The 16,487-nt window shown below is 32.2% G+C and overlaps 1 protein-coding gene across 1 annotated transcript in view; it reads left to right on the top strand.

The window, feature by feature from the left end:
- The window catches only part of LOC130901021 (chaoptin), a 371,072-nt gene that overhangs the window by 291,695 nt on the left and 62,890 nt on the right, over nucleotides 1-16,487 (top strand). Inside the window, exons 2-3 of the mRNA XM_057812071.1 lie at nucleotides 13,858-14,155; nucleotides 15,576-15,869. Coding sequence (XP_057668054.1) covers nucleotides 13,916-14,155; nucleotides 15,576-15,869 — 534 coding nt within the window. The 5' untranslated portion in view covers nucleotides 13,858-13,915. The remainder of the gene's footprint in view (nucleotides 1-13,857; nucleotides 14,156-15,575; nucleotides 15,870-16,487) is intronic.

Genomic DNA, 16,487 nt, shown 5'->3' with positions numbered 1-16,487 from the left:
GGATGACATAATATAAAGAAAAATATAGCTAGTACTCGTCGAAACAAAATCCATCAACCTCTTCTTAGTAGCTCGATCACTTTCAACCTAAATCGTTTGAATTTATATTAGATTACTAGAAACACAACTAAACTAGGTATAATATTTCAACTCAAACGTTTGAATAAAAGATTTGATTTTGGAATCAAGGCATGTTTTAGTATACTTGAGAATGTTTTCCTAAAAGGTTGAGAAGGGGTGGTTATCTTGCCACATGGGCGGCACCCCAGAACAAGTGTTACCAATGAGAGCGTCAGAGCGTCCGCGATATGGCTGAAGAATTGGACATCAGCGTAGGTGGGATTGAGCAATGAATTCGTGAGCGGCTCGGTTACCGCAAAAATTAACAAATTACTCAAGAAATTGACAATCTTAAGTCTAGATTCATTTTCAACACGCTTATATTAGCTTGGTATATAATATGTAGGTTAGTGAATTAATAGTCAATTCATAACCTCGGATGTATTCAAAATGTTGCACACTTATCAAGAACAGAAGACAATGAAATACTTTCATAAACTTTTGTCATACACACACGCGCACGCGCGTGAGAAAACATCAACCTCCCGCGAAGAAGGATAATTCCCCAATCCGTTATTTCGACAGGTCCTCATCCTCGTTCGCATCGCAGTTTCGCGCGTAGACGTCTTCTTCTTCCCTCTATGGGAGATTCTGGGGGTCTTTTTTTTTGCTTGTTTCTGCTGCTCCGGATAAACGCTTCTCAGCTTCGTCGGCAGGAAAAGATCTAATCTGAGTGGTCCTCTGCCTTCTCTACAGCTGTCCCCGATGTATAACTCGGCACTTTCTTATGCCGAGTTATCATGTGGGTTGACTCGGGAAACCTAGGATCTTGAAAGAATTTTTTTTTAGTTCTACTCATATTATTTTGGTATTTTTGTTTTTTGTATTTTTTGCCTTGGTATGATCAAGTGCAGATTTTTATATATCCTATTTCTGGTAATGATTTTTGCTAACTATCAAAGGACATACTCGGACATCCGCATTGATTAGTTTCATAATCGAAGATAAACGCGGTATTTTCAGAAAGAGGGCCTGGAAACTCTCGCAGGCTCACAGCTTGCCACTATGTTTGGATAAGTTACTGCCTGAATATGAATCATGGTTCAAAGAAACATGCTCTAATAGCAAACCAAATCTAAAAGCGTTGGCTGGTTTATGGGATATTTTTATAATGACCCTTCATATGAGTATCTGTCATCAAAAAATTCTCACATCAAAGAATATGCCAGCACCCCATACATTAAAATAATATCTTGTAACAATCAGTCTACCCTTATTTGAAGTAATAAAACAATTATTTTGAATTTTATAATAAGTTTGCCATTGAAGCGTGGTATTTTAGTACATTTCAAATTATTATTTATTTCTGATAAACAAGTAGTCGGTTGTTAAATATTAGACACCATTTGAAAAGAGCTTCGGAAGTTCTTTTTATGGATTGATTACAACTAAAGTATTATTATCGTTTTTTTTTTGGAATACAGCTTGAACTTCCAAACCATTTTTTTCACGTACGTTTACTAAAAACTAACTTTTTGTATTTAAAAGCAAAACTCTGAACAAACTCAGTAAAAATTTGTCAGAGTAGTAAACTTTACTTTAGCAAAGAGGCAATAAATGTCCGACAACCCCGCTTCCGATGCCCCATTGTTGTCTGCCGTTGTGGTCGTTATCTCGTCTATCATTTGAATTTGTGGACATGTCGGTCGATTGGAAGCCGTTTGCACTTCATCGAAATTAAATTGAAATTGTTCTTTTAACAGCAAAAGTTCCATTATGAATTTGAACATACTGTGTTTGAGTGAAAAAATATATACTATATCCATGAATTCGGTTGAAAATTAAACATTCGCTACTCGAAAATAAAACAAGATGAATCACCAGTATCAAGATATTATCCTGTAAATTCTTTTTGTTGTGTTTTTGTGTCGAAAGTTTAATTCGTATCAGGAGTTAAGGTTTTTTTCTATTTTAGAGATTAAATATTAGGTAATTATGATCTCATTACACCTAAATAATTGATTTGAATAAATTTTCATTTTATTTTGACTTGGAAACGATACACATGATCTCCGAAGTATCCATGTTCAGAGAGTGCCTGTCAAAGGTAGAAATTCATTTCCATCCAAGTGAGCTTCGAATGAGTATTCTCGTTCAGCTGCTTTCTCAACGCTGTCTAAGCATGAGGGTATTTCGAGCCGTAGTATTTTCGGTTCCTAAGAGCTATATGTCTGCATATACATTGCAGTTTTTTGTGCGTTCTTACCACTTCCATGCTTCCTCTCCAGACTAAAACGGCGTAGAAGATGTTTGGGTAGGTAGTATATAGTACTCTTCTTCTGCTCGCCTTTGGTCCTGTTAAATTTGGGATTAGTCTTGATAATCAATAAGCTTCGACGTCTTCTAGATGGTTTCCATAAAATGATGTGAGAATTTTAGCTTCTTGTCCAGCCATATTGCCAGACACTTTAGCGTTTTCGGTGGCCTCATAGCTATGTTTTATATTTCTAATTCAATTGAGTCTAGTCGTCTTCTTCATGCCACTAAAATCGATTTCGTTTTTTCTGGAGCAAGCTCAATGTTCCTTTTATTCATCCAGCAGCTGATTTCATCTTTGGCGTGATTGTATTTTAGAGCAAGTTCCTTTACGTCACTTATAACAACGATCAGCACCAAATTGTGATAGTCTTTGACATTGTAAATAACTAAATGTTTTATTGAAATGTAGAGGAGAATTTTTAGATTCTAGAAGTATATATATAAATTGAATACTCTAGATATTCGTTGAATACTCATGATATTCGTCGGTACAATGTTAAAAATTTGAAATTTTTGTAATTTTTATCAAAAAAAGCACATTCGCTTTTTCAGCTTTGCAAAAAAGGTAAAAAAGAAATATTCGTGTAAATAAAAAAGTACAAATTTTGAAAAAAAATATTTAATACATTTTTATCAGACTGAAAGTTATTAAAATACAAAAAATAAAATATCATTGTAGGAATCTTAGGAATGCAATGGTAACTTAAGATAAATAAAAAAATTCTTAAATCAATCAACATACAGAAAATCAAACATTATTTTGGAAACAAAAATCTTTGGAATGGAATAATGGCTTTGTAAAACTAAATAAAAAAGTAAAAACGGGAAGGGACTTTTAATCTTGGTCGCTTCCAGTCTCTGAGTTTTCATCGATATCCGGCTCACGTAAGTTATCCCTTATGTCACGCTTTGTTTTTAAATATTTATAAAAATGATCGTTAATTCTTCACATATTTTTGCAAATCTTTTTTCTTCGCTTCTTTGATAGACAGTTTAGTTGCATAAGCTCTGTTTTTTGAAGCAGTTGTGGGACGACCACGGTTTTTAGTCTTGCGGCAGTCTATCTCCAGAAAAATCATTATAATAGAGTTTTTATGGCTACTCTTTTAAATAGCCAAGCCAAGAAATTTTTCTCCAGGGGATTTTTATACTAAGAGAACTGCTTGAAAAAGCCTTGAAGTAAAAAAACTCATCAAATAACATGTTTTTCATATTAAAAGGATCTGGTGATACACGAGCATCCCTTATTAATTGTTCCCAGCCATCATGCGTAAACACTGGTATGTCGCCTTCCTTTCAACTTTGGAGTGAATGGAGTCACATTCCATTTCACTGTAACCAGTTTCAATAAAACGGTGATAAATCACCTCCAATGACTGATGATTGATAAGGAGTTACATACACATGAAAGCAAACACAGAATTCTTTTGTTGTCCGCCACAGCCATCTGACATCATACGCACGGATGTGATTTCAGTGTGCGACATGATAAAATCATACACACAATACGCTATGTCATTTGCCCCTCGTTTACCGTGTGTTTCATCCCAATGATAGCATTTAACTTTCTGATTTACCAAATTGTACATTGTCAGATTGTAGACTGCTAGCTTTCGCAAATAGAAGATTTGACCTGCGGATCCTTTCGGAGTGTTAAGGACAGCTTGAAGCTAAAGCTCGAGAATCTCCTTTGGCAATGAGTTTGTTTTCATCACGGGCTTCTCTTGAGGTAGATTTTCTATGTAGATGTTTTTTAAACTCATCTTTCCTTAGACTTTTTTCTTCTTAGGTCAAAGAATTTTGGGTCAAGCATCTTCTGCATTGGTCCTTCTTTGTTCTGGAAAAACCCAAGTAGTATTCTTGAAATATTTGTCGGTATTTTTCAAAAGTAACCGGTTTAAAATTCTTCGTAATGCAAATTTCCTTACACATTCTTTGCATAATTTATAACTTTAGAGAAGAGTCCAGGTACTTTTTGGTACTACAAGCCCCGCAATAATGCGACTTTACTGATGGGAAAGAAAGAATGTGTTCTTATATAAACGCTTCAGCATTATCGGATAGTTTATTAGATGCAGTGTTTTTTCCGCGCCTATCTTTATCCAGAAAACCACAAGAAGAACTACGTATTAAGGTATCCGTTATATTCAATATAGCCTTATAAAACTCTCTGCATACATTGTGTTTTGTACCATCAACGGAAAAGAAATATTTGCACGTGAAAGTTTTTTGCGAATTCTCTATATTTCGCATTCTGCGTTTTTTTTTAGATTTTGTTCTATGAGGCTTCTTATGAATTCTCGCTGGTTTCAATGCCTTTCAAATTACGAAAATCCATATAAATTTTTAGGCGATTCTGTTCATTAACAAGTTGAATAGATTTGTGTTTTGGTTTGCCAAGGCAAGGAGTTGATAAAAGAGAACGAGCAGGCTTCTCAATTCCTCTATGTCCAGTGTAGGATTCACCCTTCACTGTTTTCACAATCCTTATATTTTTTTCCACAACATCTCGTTTCTTTGCCTTTTCTTTACAAGTTGCTTCTCTTTCGGTTCCTCTGTCCGTTGGATACTCTGAGCTTCTTGATTAAGACTATGACTAAGACTCAGAATAATTTGATGAGTCACTTTCTGATCCACTTGTTGATGGTTCATAATTATTTGAGGAGGAATTGGAAAGATTTAGATCATCTGAAATTTCTTCTATGGATATCACCAGAAGAGGTTTAGAGTGGAGAGTAGAGGTAGATGGCTCAGGTTCATTCTCAACAAATTTTTGCTGCAGCTTTTCAATAGCAGAGTGCTCATTACTTGTGTCATCTAATAAAAGAAAAAACACAATTTGATGAGAAACAAATTAAAATCAATACACTGATTAGATTAGTTATTTTTTTCTGAATATACAATGAAATTTAGTAACGAAAACGTCTACACTGTAAAGTACATTTACACTCTCTTGATAACACATTTGCACATACTCGCACAGATCCACACATGCTTTCAACTTATTATTACTTGCTATTGTTATTATTAATATACTTGTTAATATTTTTAATCTCGCTTACCATTTGAATCCAATTTCCTACTCAGCTCCAATATTTTTTGCGTACGAGAACCCATCTTACACAAACAATTTTACCAATCTGATAAATTTTAAGTGCCGAAAACACGAATGTGGCACATTCACTATTTTGGATTTCACAGACTCGCTCAAAGTGCAATGCTAAAAACACCAATGTGGTACATTCGTGCCTTAGGTATTGAAGCAAGTACTAAATTCCCACTTTCTCAAGTTAGACATCGGGCATAGGGATTAGATTCGTGGCTTTGGCATTGAAAAGTTTCAAGGTTAACACATCTGCTAAAGCACTTAGGCGAAAAATGCCAAATTTGCACATTCGTGGTTTTGGCATTGTATCGACGATATGTGTTTGAGAAAAATAAACAAGCAGGATATGTTGAAATTTTATATCCTTAAAAAAGTTTTCGTAACGTGTTTCTCTGATTAACTCGAATATATAACTGATTGCTCTGTGATTTAAAGACGCAACCGAAGTTACGAAAGCTACCACAGAGGTATAACTTATACGATATTTATATTCGTAAGAATATAAAAATCTCGTTACATTTTATTCAATCTGCGTCTTTGTACTTTCTCATTAACTTGTTTTCTGGATAAATTGTATGTGATAAGTATAACATCCATTTTCATAGTATTGGGAATATGTATTAGACAAAGTTAAGCTGCTATAAGTAATAACTTTATTCCCATATTTCTATTTCTAAGAGCTACATTTGTAGAAAATCTTTATATTCGCCACAATTCTATAATTTATTCGAAACTTAGAATGAAGTAATATTTTAGCGATGCATAAAAGCATAAAAGGTATTTTGAAATAAGCATTCGCGTTGAAGAAGCAAGAAATAAAGGATCTGCACGGGAAATTCGTGAGTGCTCTGGAAACATTAAGCGAAACAGAATGGTATCTAAATCTTGAATAAATATATGTATTTTCCACAAAATTGAGAAATTTATTTGATAAGTTGATTAATTCACGAAATATATGCATATATGCTAAAAAATTGAAAATGTCTTGAATAAGCCATAATTACAAAATCGAGGCAATTGAAAAGATTCAATTCACCTACCTAACTTAGGTCCAGAAAATGGTAGAAAAAAATTAATAGAATGAAATAGGAAATTTAGTGGTAAATATTTTGTGACACAGTTATATACATACTTTTGCATAGGCGTAATCGCCAAAATACTGCGATTTTGAGATCAAACCATTCTTTAGTAGCTAACTTGGTATCTCATCTATTTACTACCACAAAACTGGCTTATCAATAAAAAAAGAGTCAAGTAAACGTGAATAAGATCTTAATAACCACTATACTTTAATATACTGTTTGAAATTTTTCAATGCTCTGCAAACTAAGCGACTTTGGACTGAGTGAAATTACTTAATCATTTTGGTTTGATTATTTGATTGGCGAATATACAATTTCTTATTAACATCTTGCATGATTTTGTCAAGGCTTCTATTGAAGAAAATTTCAATATGAATATTCGTAGTGAAGTATTTGAAATAGTTCTACTACATCTGTTTGTTTATAACATATACCATTCAAAAGTTTGAAGATATTGAACTACGAATCAAGGAGAAGTTTTGGATCGAATGACTTATCACAAGCATTCCCAAATTCATAAAGTGGTAATAAAACCATCTGATGAATGCTTGAGACTTGACTTCAAACTAATGAAGTTGATTAAAAATATGGGACTAGAATAGAACGCAGAGAAATGTGAATATAACATGTATTTAATGATAATTATCTGGCCCATACCAATTTTTTTATCTCAACTCAAAACATTTCCATGATAAAGATCATTATCAATAAATGCTCAGTATAAAAAATTATATCCAATAAAATGTAACCCTTATATACTAACGGACTAATGTAGTCCCCTGAAAGGGGACATGATTGATATGGGGAGTAGAAACAAGTTAATAGAAACTAAATATTTGCTATTCTTATTTCATAATTTGCTTGACAGTCAAACAATCTGTATAAGAGAAGAGAGGTATAAGGAGAATAAGCTTGTTTCACTTCTATGACTTCCATTTTCATTTTACGAGACATTTTTCTTATCACATTTCTAAATCTTCACTTATATATTTCCTGATTCCAGACAACTTATCGAAATTTATAAGTAATGAGTTTTCTCAATTCCTCATGAACGAGTACTTTTATCAAGAACATCAGAATCATTTTATTAATTCAAATGGACGAATTTAACTCTGGCAAAGATAAACTCAATTCGAAACTCGAGTAGAGATTCCACATCTGTAAAAATTTTATAGTTTTCCAAAACTTGCATATTGTAAGAATGATCTGCCAGAAAACACTGTTTTTATTTTCAGAAATGTTTATAATCGAATTAAGAAATATAATATTGTTTTCCTTCATCTATTCAAACAGCTGCAGTAAAATGCAAATATGGAAACTATTGAATATTGTATTTTTTCCATATCACTAAAGAAATAACGTTATAATTACTATTATAATTAAATAATAATTATAGTTTTCTACGTTCATGCAATAAACACAACTTTATTGAACAATATCTAATAGAAAATGGCTTTATTTTGTTATCAATATTATTATCTACTTTATTACGGAATTACTAGAAAATGTATTTTTTCCTAAAATACTATTTGATTACAATTTATAAACACAAACGTAAATGCCTCAAACATACGCGATCACGACTACTATGATTTGGATAATACAGCTCTGCAGTTCTAGAAAAGTCAGTAAGAAATTATTAAACATTAAACAAAGTTCAAAAATGAGTAATATTATTGGTAAGAGTGGTGCTTTGATAAAAAAGTTCAAAAAGATCGAAATATATTAAACCCTCTTCACTTTGGTCTGAGTACTCAATGGTGAGAGGTTGCCTTTCTACAAAAGAAGATATCAATATTAGAAATAACGAAAAACTAATGGCAGTTATGAACTCTGTAGGATTTCGTTAAAAAAAGTCAAAAGTATTCGATAGGGAACACATTTAATAATTTCTAAAAGAAGCTCCGAATTCCTAGTATTTAATTAAAAAAGTAAGTTACTAATTATTATTCAGCTTTCGTAAGACATTTCAAAATTGCTTGTTGTAGATCACTGCAATATTTGTTATCGCAGGGGCATGTCCTAGAGATGAGCTCCAGAAATACAGTGCTGAAGACCTAGAAGAAGTAGGTTCAATATTAATTGTAAAAGTGCCACATTCAAAAACTGACAAGCATTGTCATTAGAGGTGAGGTTGCGGAAGGATCAAATTTCATCGATATATACCGTAAATACAGAAAATTACGTACCACCCATAATCCACATAAACGTTTTTTATTAGTTACCGAAATGCAAAGTGCACTGTCCAAGCTATTGATGTAAACAAGTTCTCTAAAATCCTGTAAAAATTTCAAAATTTCTGAATTTGGAGAATCCTAAGCTATACAGGATCATTACTTCAGGTGATCATTCGCAACACTTCTTGCAGATACTGGAGCAGATATACAATAGCTCAAACGACACGACGGATTGAAATTGTCCACAGTAGAGGAAGGATACGTAGAGCAATCACTTGCAAACTCAATGTTGCAAAATAAATATTTCAAGCTGAAGAAAATGACAATATACAGATACCAAGTACTAGTACATTTAGAGAGGTCAGAAATCAAGAAGTAGAATTTAAAAATTGTTCGCCAAAAAATATTAATATTGAAAACTGCAAACATTTTACACTCACTTCTAATATTTATGGTACAAAGAATGTTTAATTCAAATTATTTCTAATTACTAGTCCCTAACTTGCTCAATGTTAACCGATAGTGTTAATTAATTAATAAATATTTTGCTATTGAATTACGCTTTTTATTTTTCTAAACCTAAATAAAATATTTTTTATCATGAACGAAGAAAAAATTATTATATGCAACTCGTGCAATAAGTCTTTATTGCAGTCGACGTGTTATCAAACTCGGCCAAACGGCATCGTTTTACTTGAAATATATTCCTGCACAAATATCTCATTCCCTTATTTAATCCTAATTAAATAACTTTCTTAGTCTATTGAGTTGATTGGCCTATACGAAAAATAGGAAGAAAAGAACTGAAGTACTGAGTACATAAAGATAGGTGCTAAATAACCTCGAGATCTCGTTTTTCCCTCAACTTTTCTTCCTTCTGTTTAGATGTGATATACAGATTGAACCTGATAAAACAGCAACAAGAGTTTAAGTTCAACCACAAGCTTTACCATTCCTATTTCAAAAGTTCTTATGAACAGACACAATCAGACGAAATAATACCCCAACTTTTTAAGCTCTTTCACAATATCAAATGGTCTTAACTTTACGGATCATGGAAATTCTTCATTTGTTTTGATGTAAGAAAAGGGATAATCACAGAAAATCTGAATAAACTGCTTGGTTTTGTTTTTTATTTTTATATAGAATGCAAATCGTAGGATATTCGTTTAAATCGTTGATGTCACATAAGATATAATATAACATAAAAAACTTCCATTATATGATCATGATAAATTCGAAGTAGTGGAAAAAGTTTAAAATTCTGAAATTAAATACATGTTGATAGAATAACAAAAAAGTTGTTGATTGTAATTTGGTGCAATGAGACGCCGTCTAAATTCACCATTTATGTTGGCAGGATTTGATTACTTTGTTGATTACTGTATTGTCCTAATTTGCAATGAAAAAATCAGCGTGTTTTGACACTATTTATTTTGTTCGTTCATATAACATTTCAGCAGATACAGACAAACATTTTGATGATGTTAATAAACCACATCTTTCACAAATAACAATCAGAATCAATTAACCACATCGTTAAGCTTTTATTTATTGGAATTCACTTTTATAAAAGAATTCTATTATATTTTTATTCTATCTTGTTAAAAAGACTAAACTGTTTGCCATTGCCGTTCGCGGATAAAGTTTGCCGTTCCTAGCAAATTCTTCACCGTATTGCTGCCGTTGGCCTAAAAATTCTTTGATTCTTTTTGACGTGTATACTGCTTTTTGTTTTCATGATACTTTTGTGTTTTTGTTTGTAATCGGATATTAATTGATGATATTATGGAAAATAACGGAGAGAAAACGAGCAAAGTCAAAAGACCATCATAAACAGACAGACAAACGCAAAAGGATGTAATAAGCTCTTTTCTATTGCTAAGTAAGTTGCTACGAACGGCCGACGGGATAAAATTCGTTGAAAGTCACCAACGGTAGACCGATCGACAAACGTCAACTCTGAATAGTCTTGTTTATAATTTTGTAAAATCAAACGTAAACGGCAACGGAAAGTCAAGTTTATGAATCAGCCTTTATTGTTTTTTACAGTGTGATAATAATATCCAATCGACTATACGTTAGCTTGGGAACAAATTTTGATAGTAGTATAAATTAACCTTTGTTCAAGAACTACGAAATTCCTATCAATAGAAACATGTGGTAGTCTCTAATAATAATATTGTGGATAATGACTGGAAGTATATTGAAAATATAAACCATAAAAATCTAGAGAGATTTAAATGTTTGCACTTTAACTTATCTGTTGACCATCTTCTTAATATTAAAGCCTCTGGGTGAGTTAGAGATGTTCAGGAAGTAATGATTAAATCTACTATCTCATTTGATAATAATACTATAGTGTTAGGTATTTATTTTGGTTTGGATTGGTTTTTAATTTCCACTTACTAGTTATTCAGATTTAGTATTCCACCACATTAATTAAGTTTCTAGAATGAAGTATCTACAAACGGTAAATGATGAAGATTGTTACACAAAAACAAGAATCAGGAAGAAAATTCTGCTAAATCTTGTATAAAGTAGAGAAATCTAGATATTATGAGGTTGGCTACACAGATGGATGGAGAGTATACGTTCCTAGCATTCAAAACGATACTTATAACCTTGGAATACAGATAAAATAGTTGAATGGAAACGGGAAATTATTCACAAACTCAATTTTGAGAAACTCCTATTTTGGGTGATTTCCCAAAAGAAGTGATTTACATGGAAACTATGGATTTGTTATAGCTATAAGAACTAGACATTATGGGAAGCTGTGTCTTGAATTAGATGTAGCCAACAAATGTTAAAAATGTGGATTGGTCAATGAGATCATCGAGCATTTGCCCATATCTGCTTACCCAGGAGCAACTTTGTTACATGGTGCCAGTCATGGAAAAGCGTATGTTCACTGGAATAGATCAGTATAAACTGATCATATAGATAATTATAAGAGGCTAGATATCGTATCCATTGCTAAGAGAACAAAATTGGGTATTATCATGGACATTGCTGTTCCTCTCTTTATGAACATAAATAAACCGAGACGAAATTTGCTGCAAATTTAGAAATCTAAAATATAAATAAAGTGAGAATTTACCTAAAATTGGATTTTCTGGAATAGTTTGTAATATTCATGATGAACACACTGTTCACACTACCACCACACCAACACTCACAATTACACTGCCTAACGCGCGTTTTGATAACCAAATAATTGTCTGCAGAGACTGATATTTGTTCAGTGTGAATAAATCTCATAGTTAGTTGGTGGCAAAATATTTAAACCTTCATGTGGTAGACGAAATGAAATAATAATTCTGGATAGAGTTTTTTCAAAAGATATATATGTTATTATGAAATCAACAATATAACTTGTAAATATTAAAAATTTATTTCTAATAACCTAGATCAGTACTGCCCAAAGTATTCATTATCAGTCCCTTATTTTGTGTATAATTTGGTGGCGATACCTGTATATGCAATATACCTAATTATTAATGAAGTTTGCCTAATATTTGCTCCTGCAGGATATTTTTGAAATAATGTACTCATCGGTTGAAATAACATGGTACCAAACTTATAAAAATCAGTTAGTTAATCAAAACATAATATCCCGAGAGTTACCTGAAAAGTTTCCGATATCATTATTGGAAAGTTGGGAAATATATTTGGGCGCATACATTGAGATATTCTTACAAAAATTTCATCCATTTTAGACGATTGGTTTTTGTTTGATAATCATATAGATTAGTTGTCGTGTAGATTTTTTAAAAAATGGAAAAACTGGATATCGAATTGTCATTAAAGATTTGTATTTGAAATGCGATACACCTACGCAAATGAAAGATATGCTTAACACTGTATATGTAGACATGTACCATCATCTATGACCAAAAAATTTTAGATAACTTCATGGTCTTATCAGCTTTACTGACGACGAGACAACCAGAGATATCATCGAAAAGTTGTACCAAATGATTTTGGACGACCATCAGATAAAAGTTAGATTAAGAAAATCGATATATCGAAAGAATATATTTGCTATATACTGACTAAACACTTATGCATGCGTAAACTATTCTCGCGTGTGCTCACTTGGGACGAGAATGGCATTCGAATTAACATTTTCTGGCGGCATTATTGACGCGGTTTAAGCTAAATTTGTTAGATTTTTTGCGTCAATTCATAACTAGAGATGAAAACTGAATTCACCACAGCAATCTTGAATAAAAATAGGGGGAAGACAATGGATTGCAAAGGGTGAACCTGCTTTGGAAAAGGCAAATAGGCAAAAAGGCAATAGTTTCATTTACCGGAAAAATGATGCCGATCGTTATTTGAGATAGTCGTGTTCATTGACTGTATTTAATGAAAAAGAAAAGAGTTTTTTAATTAGGACAACATACTCACTAAATCTGACACCAAGCGACGTTTTCCTGTTTTCTAACTTTGTTTTACTAATATGGAATAGATTTTCATCAGACAACACATACGTAAACGCCTATTTCCAGATAAATGACAGTTATTTGGAAGTATTGAATAGATTAAAGCATCGATGTATATAGGATAAATACTATGTGGAAAAATAATTATTTTCATGAGAGAAAAATTCTTGGTTAGGTCGGAAACTTTGCACTGTGAGGTATGTACTAAATTTTGCATTGTTCTATATTGGACATTGCAAGTCGGGAATCCTTCTCTATATCCATTCGGTGGAAATTTACTGTGAAAATTCCGATATAATTGAATAGGTTGATATGAACTGAATCACAATATTGATCATATTTTCAAATCGTCATATTTCGAATAACAGTAAATAGGGTTTTCAAGAACTTCTTTGACAAAGTATCTGCCGATTTTCGTACTTTCAATAGTCAAATAGACATTTCGTGTATCTGTTGTTTACCTTTCTGTAATAGTGATTGAATGAGAAGTAAATTTTGAATTAGAATAATAATTTTTTTTTTACTATTTTCGTTATTTGCAATACCTTATTCTGTCTGGATTTTTCATACATTTTCTCGCAGCTTTCGGTCTGCATACTGTTGCCTTAGATCATTATTACTTAAAGAGCTTAACGTATATAAATTCAATTTTTTTCTTCCAGATCCGTCTTTAATATGACGGGCGGTTGACCCCAAGATGGCGCCTTGGCACAGGATTCAATGATGGCGCGAAATGGCGCCATTCTAATCTTACTGGCTGTTTCGATCAGCCTACAGACATTTGCTGATCAAACTAAATGTCCGAGCCTAGCCGCAAATCCTTCTTGTCAATGCTTCAACTTTGAAAATGGTATTTTATTGGAATGTCCTGCTGCCACCGCCGACTCAGTCAAGTCTGTTTTGGAGATTATCGAAGGATCCGTACAAAGTCTCAACATATATGACCCGGATAAATCAATAGTGAGTAAAATGTATAGACATCAGACAGTTAGATTTTGAGAATTTTAAGGTTATTAGTAAAGTGCCTTGTGTACATTCAAAATGATATATTGGAAATGCATCCCATATTTATGTTGCCTTTTTTGGAAAAATCACTTGCTTAGCAATTTGATTTTTAATATGAGCGAGTATGATTTTCTTTTTTCAAATTACACTAAAGTTGAAATTCTAATTATTTACATTGAACCTATTGCAGTAGATATTATTCTACGACTTATATCAAATTAAGATTCTCGAGGCAAACACGATGGATATATCATAGCCGTTATTAAATCGAATCTAGGGCCAAATCAGTATTTTGTACAGGAAATTATCTGAATGCGTCTTCCTGCTTTCCAAGAAAATGCCCTATTTACGCAAAATTGTGTGATGTTACGTAAATTAATGCCAACGTTCCACGGCTATAAAAATCAATGAAAAAAGTTCTTTTAATTTGAACATATAATTTTTTGTGAAACGGAAATCAGTTATGAACACGAGGGAAAGGCAGTTTCAATAGAATGAATAATTATTCACTTATTTCCATTTAATTTTGAACATGTTCTCCCACTTGAAATCGAAAAAATAGAGTTGAATTAACAATACAAATGTTTACTGCTTTTCTTGTTTCACGTTAGCCCGAAGGCATAAAATACCAGATTAAATGTTTTGTCATTGTCGCTACATCTGAATAAAACATCCAACTGATATGTGGTTTCTTTGAAAATGTATCTCTTTGAATAGAGAAAAGGAGAAAGATGGATATTGGAACAAATGTACGAATAGTGCAGTGAATACAGAAAATGTCGCAACAAATTCAGATGATTAAATAGCATTATAGTTGAAGAGAACAACTCACTTCTTTTTGGAAAGTATATTTTTTGGGAATGTGGGATAAATATTAAATACCAAGTTTCAAAAGAAAAGAAACTACTTGTATGTATTCCATGATTGAAAATTAATCTCCATAGGGAATTCGATTCAGATTGTTCCCTATTATATACTAAGAGAGCAGTATCGAGTTTATATTATTCACACATATCCAATCTTTAATAATAATAAACTAGAAAAACTAAGAACAACTCGTAACATTTCTGTTGTTGGTGCTATTCTTATACTCAATTTTTCTAAACATTTATATCCAAACAGTCTTAATGAGATACAGCATGTTACTTAATCTCAAGAACTGGTCCTCATTCTATACATTATCACAAACAATTCAAATGGTAGCAGTTAAGAATCGATAAAAACCAAATCGTGGTTGAGGATGTCTTGATTATTTTCTTAAGTTTAAGTAAAAGTACACAGGTCTTACGCATACAAAAAAACCATTTACATTCAATATTTTGTATCTATATGTTCATATGTTCATATATATGAACAATGGTAAAATTTTTTTCAGGTCAAGCTTCCAAAACATTTCTTTCCCGACACGACCATCATTAAACATTTACAAATATCTCAAAGTAACATACAAGAATTACATGATGACTGCCTCTTGCCGCTCAAGCCTCACTTGGAATCTTTTAGTCTTGTATCTGGTCGACTTAAAGAGATACCTCAGAAAGCTTTCAAAGGATTGAATAAGTTGATAGCACTCGACTTGGAAGCTAATTCCATAGTTGATCTACCTAGTTACAGTTTTTATGGTTTACATCTGATAAAGTTGAACATGAAAGGAAACCAAATTCAGAAGGTACGTGAGCTTTTGATTTATTATAGTATTGGAATGAAATTTTTACTAATAAAACATGCTATGACAATTCATCAAAATTTATTAATGCTAATTGTGACAATTGGATTAATTTAACAAAATGGTCTTGGTAATTCAGTGGTAAATTACATGATCAAAGGAAATAATATATTCAATAAAAAGGTTACTGCCAAAATTTCTTTCCAATTAAAATAGTTAATTACTCTCAAATTAATGTTATTGATTAAATTCATTTCCTTAAGTATGCTACTTCAGAATTTACGACACTGACATCCTAGTAACAGAAAACTTATTTTGACAAAATTCGTTTTGATTTTTCTCATCTAATCCTGAACATTTTCGCAATTTCTTGAATGTTACTTCATAGTATACTCAAATGCAACCAATTTGTCGACATACAAGTTTTTCAGATTCATGCATTCCCTAACAATGCTGACGTCATAACATAATACCCACGTGAATGATAGCTTTTCTTCCAAACTGTTGTAACTATTTATTTTGAAGCGAGGTATGAGAATTCTGGTCGTTTGACTATTAATCAATAGAAAGACGGATACCGAACAATTCACCGTAATTAGTTAATTGCCTTAATTAAGTACA

This window comes from Diorhabda carinulata, chromosome X (assembly GCF_026250575.1).
Source record: "Diorhabda carinulata isolate Delta chromosome X, icDioCari1.1, whole genome shotgun sequence".
In the NCBI taxonomy this organism is placed as follows: domain Eukaryota; kingdom Metazoa; phylum Arthropoda; class Insecta; order Coleoptera; family Chrysomelidae; genus Diorhabda; species Diorhabda carinulata.
This window is presented reverse-complemented; position numbering and strand designations above follow the sequence as displayed.